A 12615-nucleotide genomic window follows, 5' to 3' on the forward strand; every position below is an offset into this window, starting at 1 on the left:
AATAGTCAATATTCTTTTGTGTCAATAAAAGGGAGATTCCATATACATAATAAAGTATTTTTTGAGCAGCTCTTGAGCAAACAGTTTTTAGAAGATTGAGCATAGATCTGGGGTCTTTATTTCTCATAATGGCACTACCTGATAATCATGCTAGTTCCTACATTTGCTCATTTATAAAAACTGTCAGGACCTTATCAATCATTTATCTTTAAGTCCTAAGAGGGGAACTGTGTCCTCAAACAATGAACCCTCAGCATCATGACTTCCATAAATCTCTGCTCTCCAAACCCAAGTTCCCTAAGACCATATCTATTAGATTAGTTTATGATCCCAAATATTCTATTGAAGTTCCTGGTTTAATGGTGAGAGCAAACTTCATCCAAATATCCTATGTCTTTAGTAGATGCTCCTGGTTTCTCAGTAGCTTCAAGGCAAAAAGCATATTCATTTGTTCCTGCCACAGCTGTTGTCTTTACCTGGTATTCTGTCCTAGAGACCATGATGTGAATGTCAAAGAATGAATCTTTTTCTAGATGGTTTTGAAGGCTCCTGAGGGTGACCAATGGTGATGCAGGGAACAAACTGCACATCCAATACATCCTGATGCAGATAACCAGCCTCAGAGTCTATTGTGTGAATACCTTTGGCCTCTAGGCTGGTTATGTTGCTGTTAGGAGTGGTCAGGCCAATTTTACAGCTGGCTATCCTTTTCTGTTTTATTTTAAAATCTTAAAGATTCTCTCTTTATAAGTTGCCTCTTCTATTTCTGTGGATCGCTTTCTTTGAAACTGGGGTAAGTAGGACAGGACTTAATGGGAACACTGTTGTCTTTCCACTGGAGAGCTCTTCTCTTCTTACCATTCCTGTACCCTTCAAATGTCTGTGGTAGGAATTACACTGGCATTAGGGAGAAAGTGTGGCTATCTTGTTTTTGTGCTTGCCACTTTTTAAGACTGGCCTGCATTGGTTCTAGGTCCAATTTCTCCTCAAACCTAAGCAAAGAGAATACTGTCAGCCTTGTATGTTTCAATCTGATTCACTAGTGTAGGGATCCACACAGGAGAAGTATCAAAGCTTCAAAATAATGAAGTGTTCCTTTGTGGATATATCTCCTTTTGTCATAGCTATCAGACATTATGAATCTTAGAACTGATAGTGTTTGCTTCTTTACTCAGGTTACTAGGAAACTCAGAGCAAAATCTATGGCCCACTTTTAGTGAGTGAAAGGACCTTGTGGTACATATTTAAGGTACTGATCCCAGCCTTATATTATTTTTCCTTTTCTTCTGATTTTCTAATTTATTCTATTCTGTTGTGATTTTAATGAAGCTAATTCAATTCTAATAAGAGAGTTATAAATAATAATTATAATTATTATTATATGTAAAAACGTAAGAACTAAGCTGTAATCTATAGTACCAGCTGGTCAATCACAGAAAAGATAGGGTCAAAACTGCTATACTATACAGCAAACTGATAGGTTGTTTGGAATGGGTCGCAAGATCTTAAAAGAAATGCAAGTAGGATGTATCAAATATATGTTAATCAGGCTTATATCTCCTAGATTTCCTATTTTCTATTATAACATGCTTAAGTTAGAAAGCAGAGAGCAAGCCTCAAAGATTCATGACATTAGATAAGGAACCCTGGTGCTCTTACTGTTTGATTGCCTAACATAATCTCATTCTGGACACTGATTTGAAAATTCTTCTAGGATCATTTGAATTTATCCATTGTTTTATCCCTCTTTAAGTCTCCAGAAAAGCTCTTGGATCACAAATGACAAGCAACAATGCCTATGAATTGTTTTCTAGGTCTTGACTGTCAAACTGATTCTAACTAATTGGAAAGTTTTCTCTCACATCTTATTTACAGGGTCACTCAATATGATGTGTAAAGTATTAAATTAAATAAAACATGCACTAAGGCAGGAGGCTGATCTGATAAAAGACAAGTATACTATCTTGAGTCCCTTAAATTAGGGTAGTTCACACAGACACCCAGGCATTATAGAAAAAAAAAAAAAAGAACATTTAAAACATTATACACTATAGAGACAAGAGGCCAATGTACAAAGAACAGGCAGAAACACACAATAACACACACAGAAATGACAGAGCATGTGGCCAAAGTGAACAAAAAGAAGAGTGTGAGGTGAATGGTCATCATGTACAGTACAATTTTCATCAGCTGTTCAGCTGTATAAAGCCAAAACGTAGTTTGACTTCAGCTGCTATATTTCTTAGCGGCACAAAATAACTCAGTCACTTATGAGCTAATTTGTGTTGCAGAAACAAGGCTGTAACAAAACAGATTATAACACAACTTTAGAGCATAGTTTTTCTAGATTTATATTGAACAAATGGAAATTAAAAATATCTTACCAAGTCAACTCACCACTGAGGAGAACTCTCAGTATGGAAAGAAAATATGGTTAAAATAATAGGTCTGGTATGTAGTAAGTGCTCAATAAATGTTAGCAGCAGCTACTACCATCACTACTACTACTACTGGTACTACTACTAGTACTAGTCCTACTACTACCGTTACTACTTTTGTTGATGCTACTTCTACTCGTAAAGATGGAAACTAAAAGAGCTCTGATGCAGACATCTGTGGCATACTCAGTATCTATCACTCCCTACTTTCTTGCTAACAGAATTCTGATTTTTGCTCAGGAATCTACCTCTCAGAGAAAATGACTCTAACCCCATGTTAGGGGCATATCTGGATTAGTCAAAACCAATTATGGTAATACCATTCCTTTTGCCCATGCCTGGGTTAAGGGTGGGCATTCGGCCTCCTGGCCAATAAAACATGAAGGAAGTCTGCTGAGGTAGCAGGGGACAAGCTTCGGAAAAAACTTTTCATATACTTAAGACACACTGGAGCACTTAATCTCTTCTCTGAATATTGTCAGAGTAAGAGTACCTTAGTTGTTCTGATGTTTCCTTTTTGATGCTTTTGAGTTTGCCTTAAAAAAATATGACCTTAGGGCATTTCCCTTACTATCTGGTCAGCTCTTTGCTGATTTTAAAATGTTAAAAAAAAATCTTATTCAGCAATCTAAAAAATTTTTCTGTCAGAATAATCTGTCATTACCAAAAATAGAAATTTCACGTTTGTTTCTAAAATGAACTAAGATTGATTTGACTTGTTTTGAGAATTTTATACATAATATTTACAGTCTTCTTTTTATACTGTTAAATATTTTTAAATTGAAGTATACGTGATTTACAATGTTTCAGGTGTACAGCAAAGTGATTCAGTTATATATATATATTATATATATTCTTTTTCAGATTCTTTTTCACTATTGGTTATTATAAGATATTGAATATAGTCCCCTGTGCTTCAAAACAGAAACAGACCCAAAGACATAGAAAACAAACTTATGGTTAGCAAAAGGGGAAGGGGGAGGGATAAATTAGGGATTTGGGATTAACAGATACAATCTTCTTCATAACAGCTTTGTGCTGCCCAGTACAGTTGTCACCAGCCGCATGTGGCTATTCAAATTTAAATTAGTTAAACTTAAAAATTCTGTTCTTCTGTTGCACTAGGCGCATTTCAAGTACTCAAAAGCTAATTTGACTACTGGCTACCAGGTTGGACGGTGCACAGATAGAATATTTCCATCACTGAGGAACGTTGTCTTGGACAGTGCTGGGCTAGATTACGTGTTTTGAAAGTTTAAATTTTCATGTATTAGATTACATTTTAAAAGGCTCCAGTTTATACAACTTATGTTCAGACAGCTTTATTAACTTGGATAGCATGAAAATAAAGTTTGGTGTGGTAACTGAATTGTCTCAAATTTTGAACTAGTAGAGACAAGATTAATGAAGAAAACATAATTATTTGTATATTCATGATACATATATGTTAAATATATCTCCTTAACATTTGCAAAAAGCTGAAACAGAAGACAAAGATAGTAATAGAAATGTCAATCTACCAATAACAAACTCCACAATCTGAGCATCTAAAACATAGTTCGTGGGTAAAATGCAACAAGCCTGGCATGTGTGTCTGGCATGTTTTTTTTCCTTTTTCTGTTACCTATCATACATTATTCATATTGTATAGCACCTGTGTTATTAGACCCAAAATGTGTGCCCACCCCTACAACTACATAACAGAAATAGATGGGAATTGAGAGGTGGGTTTGCCTTTCTCACTCCTACCTAACACAGTCTAATATGCAGTAGGTACTCCATTCTTCTTCCCTTGCATAAAACCTCTATTTTCCGAGATTCATGTTATTCATCCAAATCACTATTTAGTTTCATCACTGCTTTCTCCTAACCTTATGATGGTCATTTCCCCTCATTTGTTAAAGAGCTTGATACCTGCTTCACAGTCTCACTACACACTCCAAGTCCTAATAACATCCTGAGTGAATCCAACATCCACACGGAAGACTCCCCAAACTCCCTAGCCTTAACATTCCTAGAACTCCTTCACCTCCACTCAAGGTTAGGCATGCACTCCCATGGCCACACTCCAGATTTGTTCCCACTGAGAACAGTCTCACTTCTCATATCTTTTTTTTTTTTTTTAAATTATTTATTTATTTATTTTTGGCTGTGTTGGGTCTTCGTTTCTGTGTGAGGGCTTCCTCTAGTTGCGGCAAGCGGGTGCCACTCTTCATCGCGGTGCGCGGGCCCCTCACTGTCGTGGCCTCTCCTGTTGCGGAGCACAGGCTCCAGATGCGCAGGCTCAGTAATTGTGGCTCACGGGCCCAGCCGCTCCGCGGCATGTGGGATCCTCCCAGACCAGGGCTCGAACCCGTGTCCCCCGCACTGGCAGGCAGATTCTCAACCACTGCGCCACCAAGGAAGCCCCTCACTTCTCATATCTTAAATTCAAATACATTCCACTCTCTGATCCCCTCACCTGCTCTCTCTCTCACCCTGTTTTTCCTACAACACTGGTTCTTTAATTTTTATGGATTTTTCAAAGTTACATCCTTAATTTTCTCCCCGTTAGCCTTCTTTAGACTCCACTGTCATTCCCTAGTATAGAGTGCATGGCTCAGCACGTCATTCTCACCAGTATCCTTAAATTCTTCGTGATTTGTTTACTGTTCTGTTGTAATCTCACCTTTCCCTAACCCATTTTTATCTAAAGCATAAATCTGAGGCTAAATCTTTTAACCTACCCACCTGGCACTTAATTTTCTTTGTGCCTAGAATGCTTTCATTGTCACTTCCTTCTTTTCTGGTCAGCTACAATTTGCCCTTTCAGATCTTTAGCTTCCCATGGGAAGAAATCCTTAAATCCCTAATTAGGCTATGTGACAATTCCACATGTTTTATAGCATTCCATACTTACTCTATCATATCATATCATATATCGTATCATATCATATCATATCATATCATATCACTTATCACCCTGCATTGTGATTTTCTGCGACTTCCCAAGAAATTATAAAATCCTTGAGGGCAGAGCCTCTCTCACTCTATCACAGTCTGATAAAGAGTAAGCACTCAATTATTTGTTGAGTGAATGAATAAATAATGCTGGAAACAATATAATCATTGTAATTGAAGCTACATGTAATGAATTCAAGATGTAAATTTAATAGAATTAAATACGATAAATAAGCTATAGAGCGTGTTAGAGGTAGTATGAGGGGAAATAGAGCAGGGTAAGGAAGACTAGGAATCCCAGGGTTGTAGGGAGTAGGGAGGGTTGCAACTTTAAATACAGTATTCAAGCCAGGCCTCATTGAGAAGATGACAGCTGAGTAAAGGTGAGGTAAGGGAGTTAGCGATGTAGATATTTGGGTTGGAAGAGTATACAAGGCAAAGGGAACAGCCAATGCAAAAGCCCTACATTGGGAGCATGCCTGGCATGTACAAGGAGGGAGGCCCGTGTGGCTGGAGCAGAGTGAATAAGGAGGAAGATAATAAAAGATGAGTTCAGAGAAGTAATAGAAGGCCAGATTGTGAAGGCCTTGCAGGCCTTTGTAAGAACTTTGGATTTAAGTAAAACAGGGAGCCATCGAAAGGTCTTGGGTAAAGGATGTACTGAAACTGAATCACTCTGCCTCTTACACTGAGGACTGTAGGGAGCAAGAGTAGTATCTGGAAATCCACTGAAAACGCTCCTTAGAGTAACCCAGTGAAAGGGTGGTAGGTAGCAGTAGAGGCAGTGAGAAGAAGTCAGATCCATGATATATTTTGAAGGCAAAGCCAATGGGATTTTCTGAGGGACTGGATATAGTCTGTGAGACAGAGAAAGGAATCAAGAATGACTCAAGGGTTTTTGGCTTGAGCCAGATGAAGTTGACATATGAGATGGGAAAAACTGCTGGAAGAACATGTTTGTGGAAATGTTTTGGAGACAGCATTTGGACATGTTAAATAGTACATGTCTATTAAAAGTCTAATAAATGGTAAGATATGAGTCTGAAATCCATGGAAGAAGTCTGGGATGAAAATATAAATTTGGGGTCAAATAACATATGAATGGTATCATAAGCAATGAAGCTGGATGAGATCACCAAAGACATGAGTATTGGTATGGCAGAGAAAAAGACCAAGGGGCTAAGTCCTGGGTACTCTAACATTAAGAAGTCAGAGAAAAGAATAGGAACCAGCAAAGGAGAATGAGAAAGAATAAGTAGCAATATAGAAGGACAACCAAAAAGCTATAGTGTCATGGAAGCCTGGTAAAGATCAAGTAAAATAAACACTCAGAACTGATTATTGGGTTTAGCAACATGGAAGACATCTTTGACTTGACAGGAACATTTTCAGTAGAATGTTGGAGGCAAAAACTTTATATGAGCAATTTTAGGGAAAAATGAGAAGAGGAATTAGATATGGTAAGTATTTTTGGTTTTGTTTTTCTCAAAATAGGAGAAATAACAGCATGTTTGTATGGTTATGGAAAAACCCAGAAGAGAAGATGTTGAAAAAATCATCCACATGTTTATGAATAAACAAGTATTAGGATAGGCATAGGGTTGGAGAGCGTAAGAGTGAGGAATAGTGTGGGAGTGTGGGTAATAGTCTGATGATATGAAATTAAAAGCTGTGGTTTTTAGATAGGAGGAAGGAAAAATTATCTGGGAGGAGTAATAAGATATAAAGAAGATAGTCAATTCACTTCCAGGCCCAGTCTTTCAAGAGCTAAGGGAGAAAATACATGTCCCTCACTTTAGAGGCCTGCAGAGGAAGCAGTATCTTCAGAGGAGAGCCAGTTTCCATTAGAACAAGAAGGTGAAGGGAAGAAAAATTCAGAGATGTCAGGATGTAAGGGATTTTGCTGATGATGGACCACGAGTTTCTGAGGGCACAGAAGAGTTTTGGTGGTTGGGCAGGGATAGGAAACAGAAGAAGGGATATGCAGAGATTTATGGAATTGGATGGCAAGAGATGAGGAGTGACATGGAAGTCTGGGACTTCTTGCAGTGGCAAACATAAAATGGAATACAGGCTATAATAAGATTAATCCTTGTTTCTTGAACTCAAGAAAGATAACGGTGGCAAAGCTGTGAGTGTTGGGGGGCCAGGGAAGTTCAGGGGGTGTGTCTCTCTCTCTTGATTCCTACTGGGGGAGAGTGTATTTGCTTCTAGTGCTGGAGCTTCCTCTTGACTCTTAAAGGAATTGATGGACCTGAGGCTGGTTCCATTCAGTTTCAAAAATTCATGTGACCCTCACGCACATGGATTTCTGATCAAATAGCTCACAATTAAAAAAATTTCCCTGCTCTAGGGGAAATGTAAGCTAATTTTTCATAGCAGAGTTTGGTTTTACTTACATCTGTATTGCAGGAGCGATACCGTTTCCTTTCCCCAAGGCAATATTTTCCACCTCCTGAAGGTCTGCAAACACATTTTGTTTAACATGTGAATATAATATATCTAACCACATAAACAGCATATATATTGCTTGATGAAAACATATTAATATTTACTTTAAGAAAATAAAAAATTTGACATTTTATTAGTTATTAAAATAATAATCATGCTGGTGATAGTCAGCAATAATGATTATGGTTGTTGAACAAAAAATTAAGGCAATCTACTATGAGTAACTTTATAAGGCTCTTAATTGTGATGATATACATTCTTAAGAAAATGCAATTAAATCAATGTATTTTCTAATTATCATAGTAAACAGGTATTCAGCTCAACACAATGAGTTTAAAAATCATTTATAATGAAAAGCCATTTGAATCATATTCAACAAAACACATAATCTGATACTATATGTTCACCAAGTAGAAAATGGAAAGTTTGTGTTTTTTTCCAGACTGGAAATAAGGAAAGGACACAAAATAACTCCCTGGAAATAGCTTCAGTTCAAAGTTTTTAATTCAGAAATAAATTTCTATCTCAATTCAAATATTACATGAAGTTTTAAAAACTTCAGTTTCAAAAAATTAAATCTAAATCTAAGATAGGCTTACATTATATAGATACTTTATATTACATTCAAATTAGGATGTTAAACACGTGTTATATATAAATTAATTTTTGGAGTATTTAACATTAGAGAAAGTCATATGCTATTATTTGGACATGCAATTTTTGAATGGAAAAAACTAACTTGTTCTTTTAAAAGAGGTCCAAGTCATTCTCTTAAGTATTTGGGTATATTATTTATTATCATAGGGTTTTATACTTTTGATTATTAAATTACAGTAGCCTGCAGTTGAACTTAGGTTAACTATTCTGCACTTGTTTTAAAAAGATCAAGTCTCAATTATAATTTTGGCCCACAGGTATCAATGAGAAAATTAAAGTTACACTTTGAATATATTTTGAAAGCTAGTGAATGCTGACTTTAAGCAAGGGAAGGAAATGGCCCAGCTTGAACCAGCTGGGAGAAATGGGTTGGTCAGACAAAAACAAGGTAGTGGGGACGGTGGTGGCAATGCTGTTTTATGAGTGGGTGACAGTGAGCTCTGTTTAGCAGGATGGTAATAGAAAGTGGGAGAATGAAAACACAGAACTAATACAAAGGGAAACAATTTCAAGCTAAAAAGAATAAAAGAGAAGAGACGAGACATTTAGAGAGAGGAACCAAAGACAGGTATCCTGAGTTAAAATGAGAAAAAATAAAAAATAAAAATAGACCATCTTCTACCCCAGCAGGGGGAAAAAAGCAGAAGTGATATTTTAACACCATTCTGCACCAAATAATTGTCAGGAAAGAAAGTCCTCAACCTGACCTCTAGACAGAAATGGGAGCACTCGACAAGAAGCAGCTAAGGAGCAGTTTAGTCTCCAGGAGGACACGCAAGACCAACTAAAGGAATCATCCACCTGCAATGGGCACTGGTGGAAGGGAGAAGCAATACAGCTAGCAAGAAATACTGATGGGGCTGGCTTTATGCCAGGGGGACTCCGGCTGGAGAAAAAGAGTGGTGGGAGAGGAGCAGTCTGACCTGCATAAAACAATCGTGAGGAGAAAAGTGGATGCAGCTCCGGAAGGTGATTAATGGGGGCATGTGAATGGAAACTATTTTAACACATGGGCAGTATTCTTTTCATTGTGATTTGTGATGCGAATCAAGGCATTTCAACCCTCAAAGTGCTCTCATTGGTCCTTTTAATACTAATGTAGCAGTAATAATTTTATGTGACATGTGAAAAGACCTTATGTTTCCTGGGAATAATGGTAATGTAGCTAAGACAAGACCTGGATTCATCCATAATTCAGTAGTTTTTGGAGGAGGAAATCTATCTGATTATTACTAGATTAAAAGTCTGGCTATACCTGGGATAAGATACACAATGCTTTTCTTTTTTCTTTTTCTTTTATTTTTAGTTACATAGTAAGGTGAAAAGAAGAAAAAGAAAGTCTGTCTAACAAGACTCCTCCACTTTCCTGTGCCTATTGCTTGTTCTGAAGACAAGCACTTGGCTCTCTAGTGAAACGTTTTTACAGATAACATGTGAAACCACAGCTCTGAATCATTTCCAACTGTGTCTTTTTGTTGGCTCCGGCTTACTTTAGCTACTTACGCTGGACTGTCACAGTGTCTTAGGGATGAGGAGACGCCTCCCCCGCAGGTCCTGCTGCACTCTCCCCATAGTGACCAGGGACCCCAGCCCCCATCTATGCTCTGGGGCCAAGTGCCAAAAGGAACACAATCTCCCTGATAACACCACTGCAAGATTTCACAGAAAACACAGAATTAGCTTTTAGGCAGATAGAGCTATCAGGATAGAAATAAATACATAAGGGTCAGGCATTAGCATTCTCCCAATAGATAACAGACTGAGAGTTCTTTAACTGTGTTTAGACATTGGTAAAGGTGCATGTGATTTGCAAATTATCTTTAGCTAGGCAATGATTTATAAATCTCTAACAAGTACCAGGAGTCTAAAAAACTTGACTTTACTTCTTTTTTCCTTATTTCTTCTCCTCCAGACTTTTAGTGTTTCTCATTATAGAGACCTCAAAAGTCTTTTTTAGATATTTTAGTATTAAAACATTTTTTTCTTTATATTCCACTATTATTAGACTCATGGAATGATAACGCAATATGGAAAGTTCCCCAGTAAGGAATTTTTATGATGGTAATTGCTTTTTCTTTAAAAAAAAAAAAAAAGGCCGGTTGAGGCTACAATAGTAAAAGAATGTGTTGTGGCATTTCATCTACATGACTGCTGCAGACATAATAAAAGTAATGCCAAGACACTAGGGACAGGGTACAAAAAAACCCTTATATACAGTGACTAGCCATGTGTATAGTTCCTGCATGAACATGTGTACTGGAATTCTTCTCAGCTTTACTCTCTGCAATAAACCACACATACTGCACATAAGTAGAAAGCCAGGAATAAATTATCGAGATGCAGACATCACATAATCAGCTCATAACTCTAACATGATAAATCTTATTTGCAGAATTGGTAAAAATGATTTTTTTTTTAAACCAAGCATTAGGCTAGGCTTTTATTGGTGCATTTTTCTGAGTTATCAAAATTTGATGAACCATACTGATGCTATGAAAGTCATTTGTTTATATGAATAACAATAGGGAACATTATTAGAGTTGAGTAACTGTCAGCAATGTTAGATTGTTAAATAAAAATTCAACCATTATATTAAAATGTAAAGGGATTATGACATGTGATGCTTTGAAAGTAATCAGTTTATTATATTAATTCTGTATATCCAGAATTCTTTCACTTTCACCATTTGTACTACTACCACTCTAGACCAAACTAGCAAATAGAACAGCTTGTTACCTGGTCCCCCTGCCTCACTTTCTTCTACCTATAATCAATCTATTCTCCAGTGAGCTATCAGAGAGCTCTTTTAAAAACATATTATGGCATTATGTCACTTTTTTGCTTAAAAGACTGTGGTGGTTTCCTCCTTCCCTTAACTCTGGTCAATGGTGGCCTTTGTGACCTAGCCTCTGCCTCCTTCTCCAGCCTTATTCTCTTTCTGGTACAGAATGCTCCAGACACACTGGCCTTATTTCTTTTCCTCCATACACTAAACCTGTTCTCTCCTCAGGGCATTTGCGTTTGCTGGTCCTCCTGGGAATACTCTTCAGATTCCTTATATTGTCTTCTCATCGTTTGGTCTCAGGTCAGGTGTCACTCAGAGAGGTCTTTCCTTGATCACTCTTATTCTGAAGTGGTTGTACTTCACTACTCCTTCCACCCTCCCCTCCCCCTACTCCAGGATGTATAGAGATTACATCCTCCTGTTTTAGTCCCCTCTTACACCTACTTTAAATATTTATTTCTCAGATTACTTCCTCATTATTTTTATTGTCTCCTCTCCTTAGTACGTAAAAGCCTTGAGAGCCAAATGTGGCTATTCAAATTTAAATTAATTAAAATTAAAAATTCAGTTCCTTAGACCCACTAGCTACATTTCTAGGGCTCCCATAGCCACATGTGGCTAGCGGCTATGATTTTGGACAGAGCAGATATAGAACATTTCTATCATCACAGAATGTTCTAATTGGAAATGCTGAATGTCTAGAACAGTGCCTAGAATGTAGTAGATATGCAACAAAACTTTATTGAATGAATGAATACATTAAATTATAGAATCCTGTGTCCTGTTTTGGTTACTACATTTCAGGAAGGAACTGGAGACACTGGAGGGTAAAGAAAGTCATATTCATCTTCGCTTCCCCGGTAGTTGGCATTCAGCGAATATTACAGTAGTTGTAACAACATAAAGGACTTCTTAAGAAAAGTGCTAAGCAATTAGGCAAGAGGAAGTCAAAATTTGGTTGGCTATAAGACCAAACATTCTGACCCTAAATCTAATAAATATTAAAGTAGGACATTAAAAAAGATTACGAGTTTTGGGCAACAAAAATTACCATGAAGAAAAAGAAAATCATCTGTCCAAAATGATGAAGCAGAGGTAGTTGGCTGAACTGATAATACAGTACGAACTCTGGGAGCAGGGCTGCTAATAATGTACATGTGAGAGGGAGAATGTTCCAGCTGCCAGCTTATGATTTACCTAACTGATCTTGAGCACCAACCGTGTGCATAATGATATACCAATTGCGTTAGATTTTCATCTATATAAAAGTCACAACAGTGGACCAAATAATCTCCAGTTTTACATTTTTGTTATTACAAGTAGCTATGTGTAAGAATATTTATG

At 37.2% G+C, this 12615-nt stretch overlaps 1 protein-coding gene and 1 pseudogene across 1 annotated transcript in view; both read right to left on the minus strand.

Moving 5' to 3' along the window:
* The window catches only part of ADAMTS6 (ADAM metallopeptidase with thrombospondin type 1 motif 6), a 259758-nt gene that overhangs the window by 78572 nt on the left and 168571 nt on the right, over positions 1–12615 (minus strand). Inside the window, exons 12-13 of the mRNA XM_061187844.1 lie at positions 9990–10135; positions 7778–7841 (exon numbers count right to left, since the gene is read on the minus strand). Of these exons, the coding sequence (XP_061043827.1) occupies positions 7778–7841; positions 9990–10135 (210 nt within the window). The remainder of the gene's footprint in view (positions 1–7777; positions 7842–9989; positions 10136–12615) is intronic.
* Positions 168–4412, minus strand: LOC133089508 (ribulose-phosphate 3-epimerase-like; annotated as a pseudogene).

This window comes from Eubalaena glacialis, chromosome 4, assembly GCF_028564815.1.
Source record: "Eubalaena glacialis isolate mEubGla1 chromosome 4, mEubGla1.1.hap2.+ XY, whole genome shotgun sequence".
Classification (NCBI taxonomy): domain Eukaryota; kingdom Metazoa; phylum Chordata; class Mammalia; order Artiodactyla; family Balaenidae; genus Eubalaena; species Eubalaena glacialis.